This window comes from Limulus polyphemus, unplaced genomic scaffold (genome assembly GCF_000517525.1).
Source record: "Limulus polyphemus unplaced genomic scaffold, Limulus_polyphemus-2.1.2 Scaffold162, whole genome shotgun sequence".
NCBI classification, from domain to species: domain Eukaryota; kingdom Metazoa; phylum Arthropoda; class Merostomata; order Xiphosura; family Limulidae; genus Limulus; species Limulus polyphemus.
In genome coordinates this window covers 901,425-903,692 of record NW_013665772.1, presented here as the reverse complement: position 1 = coordinate 903,692, position 2,268 = coordinate 901,425, and the positions used below count along the sequence as shown (strand labels likewise).

At 33.2% G+C, this 2,268-nt stretch overlaps 1 protein-coding gene across 1 annotated transcript in view; it reads left to right on the top strand.

Annotated features, from left to right (window-relative positions):
- The first annotated feature begins 238 nt into the window (after positions 1-238).
- LOC106477076 (oxysterol-binding protein-related protein 1-like) overlaps positions 239-2,268 on the top strand; it is an 86,875-nt gene continuing 84,845 nt past the window's right edge. The window contains exon 1 of the mRNA XM_013937679.2: positions 239-1,299. Coding sequence (XP_013793133.2) covers positions 1,229-1,299 — 71 coding nt within the window. The 5' untranslated portion in view covers positions 239-1,228. The remainder of the gene's footprint in view (positions 1,300-2,268) is intronic.

Below are 2,268 nucleotides of genomic sequence, written 5' to 3'. Positions count from 1 at the left end.
AGAAAAATTGTTCACTTTATTTAGTAATGCCATTATTTCTCTTCCTTTTACATAAAACAATAATTGGTTCATGTTGCTCATTTGAATAAATAGTATCGTTTTTTCCTCATTAACATTGTGCACAAAACTTTTAGTTTCTCTTCCAGTTCATACACCTGCCTCCCCTAAGTTGTTGGTCCTTACTGCCTTCATTGATCTGTCAGTCAAGCTACGTCAGCTGTTCTTGGCACGCGGCGCAATCAGGAGCGCTTATATTGTTGGTGACACCATCACCAGTGAAACGAAGTTGCTTAGCTGTTTCTCACGATTTGTAGGTATCTAATGAAACTTGGGAACTGCGGAATCAACTTCTAGCCATCTCTATTTCCACAGTGTTAAATTTGTCGTCGTGAGCTTATGTTGTCGTACCGGTTTAAAACTGTAAGGTGGTTTGGACTTGTGAACGTTTAGAAGTTTAAGTAGTGTACTTCAAATCTATAAGATTTTCGTAACGAAACCTTTAAGGACGGCTGAACATGAAGAACTATCAATGCCAAATTAGTTTATGTGACTTGTTTAGGATCAAACAACTGTATATCGAACTCCCAGCGTTAAATTTGAACTAAGAACGTGCAGGTCTTCATCTTGAATTTGAACGACTGCTAACGTGATTAACACGTGTATTCCAAGTCACAGTAATTTAACGGGCTTCGCTGTTGAGTCAGCGAACGTAAGTTTTTTTTTCTGGTCTTTCGCGAGTTGAATGTTGCTGAACGTAAATATAATAAATCAAAGTGTAGTCATTTTCACAGCTAAAATTGCTAGAATTACAGGCAGTGAGTGATCGCCAAACGTGGGGGCCATGAATATTCCTTAATCAAACTATTCTTAGGTGAAGAAGAGCAAACGTTAAATTAAGATCTATTATCGCGTTGGAAACTATTGACATTTAATAGCATCAAGTGCAACAAAAAGTATCGATATATTCCATAAAACCTTATTACGATGTACAGTTATCATTGTCACGGATTTGCAACGAAGTCTGTAAGAATAAGTATTGTTTTCGGGTGTTAAATTGTAATACGTGAACAGACATTTCTAACTTAAGTGTCTCAGCATTACATTTACATCTATTTTATTTAACTACGAAGTGTGTGAAGCAATGTGTAATTAGTCCATTACAACTTACACCCCGACTAGAAAGAAAAATTGTAAACTTGCCCTTCCGACGCCACAGACTGACCTAGCGATGGCTGGACAAGAGAATACCACAGACCCACTTCGCTCCACGTCTAACTCGAAGATCTTCAAACAGTACAGGTGATTAAAGATTAGGTTTAGATGAGTTGTATGTTTGTATATCGAATAGTCAGTCTACAAATACAGAATATGTTGCCCGAGTGATCAAAGGAACTAATGTTTGGTAATGGCATTATGAGAGGGAAAATGTGTATGAACTTCAATAAAATTTTAAATGCTCTAAAATATAATAGTATTTTAGATACGTTTCCAAAATATAAATTGTTTGCGATATATTGAATTTTATAGTTTGATGAATATTTCTTGGAACGTGTTAAGAGCTGTTTTCGTAATGGAGGGAGGGGAAATTTCGTAAGTTATGTTTAATTTTAGTGTGGTAAGAATTTTAATATATAAATATAGTATATATTAATATTGTGGTATGATTGGTCAATTTAGAAACACTTCTAAATCTATTCTGATACTGAAATTCAGCCTTAAGCTGGAAAACTATTTTATCATGTTTTGATTTTAAAGTTCATTCATAAGTATTAATTAGATGGTAACTGTTAGACCAATTACTTAAAGGTTGGATTAAAGCATTGTAATTTAGATAACTACGAACCTTTACTCACTAAAAGGTAAAAAAAAAAAACAGAAATAAGATGTATCAAAAAGAGTTCGTAGTGAACTCCAGGCCACCTATATGAAATATGGGAAATATAAGCGTGTACAATGTGCATTGTTTTATAAGAATACTTAAAATTGACTTAGATATTACCAAAATATTTTAAAATTACTTCAGATTGAACTGATGTCAAAATTTTCAAATAATTACTTTATACGTGTTAATTTCAAAGTTTTTCAAAAACTTTGAAGTTTCGAAAAGTTTGTTCAACCGAAAGACAAACCGAATCCCAATATTATATATACAGAAACTTAGTCTAAAAATTAGCCAGTAAGACAGACATGTTGGAGTCTACATAGTCGTATTTTCAGATATACATGGAAAACTCATAATTTTTTTAATTTATTCCTCCACGAATATAA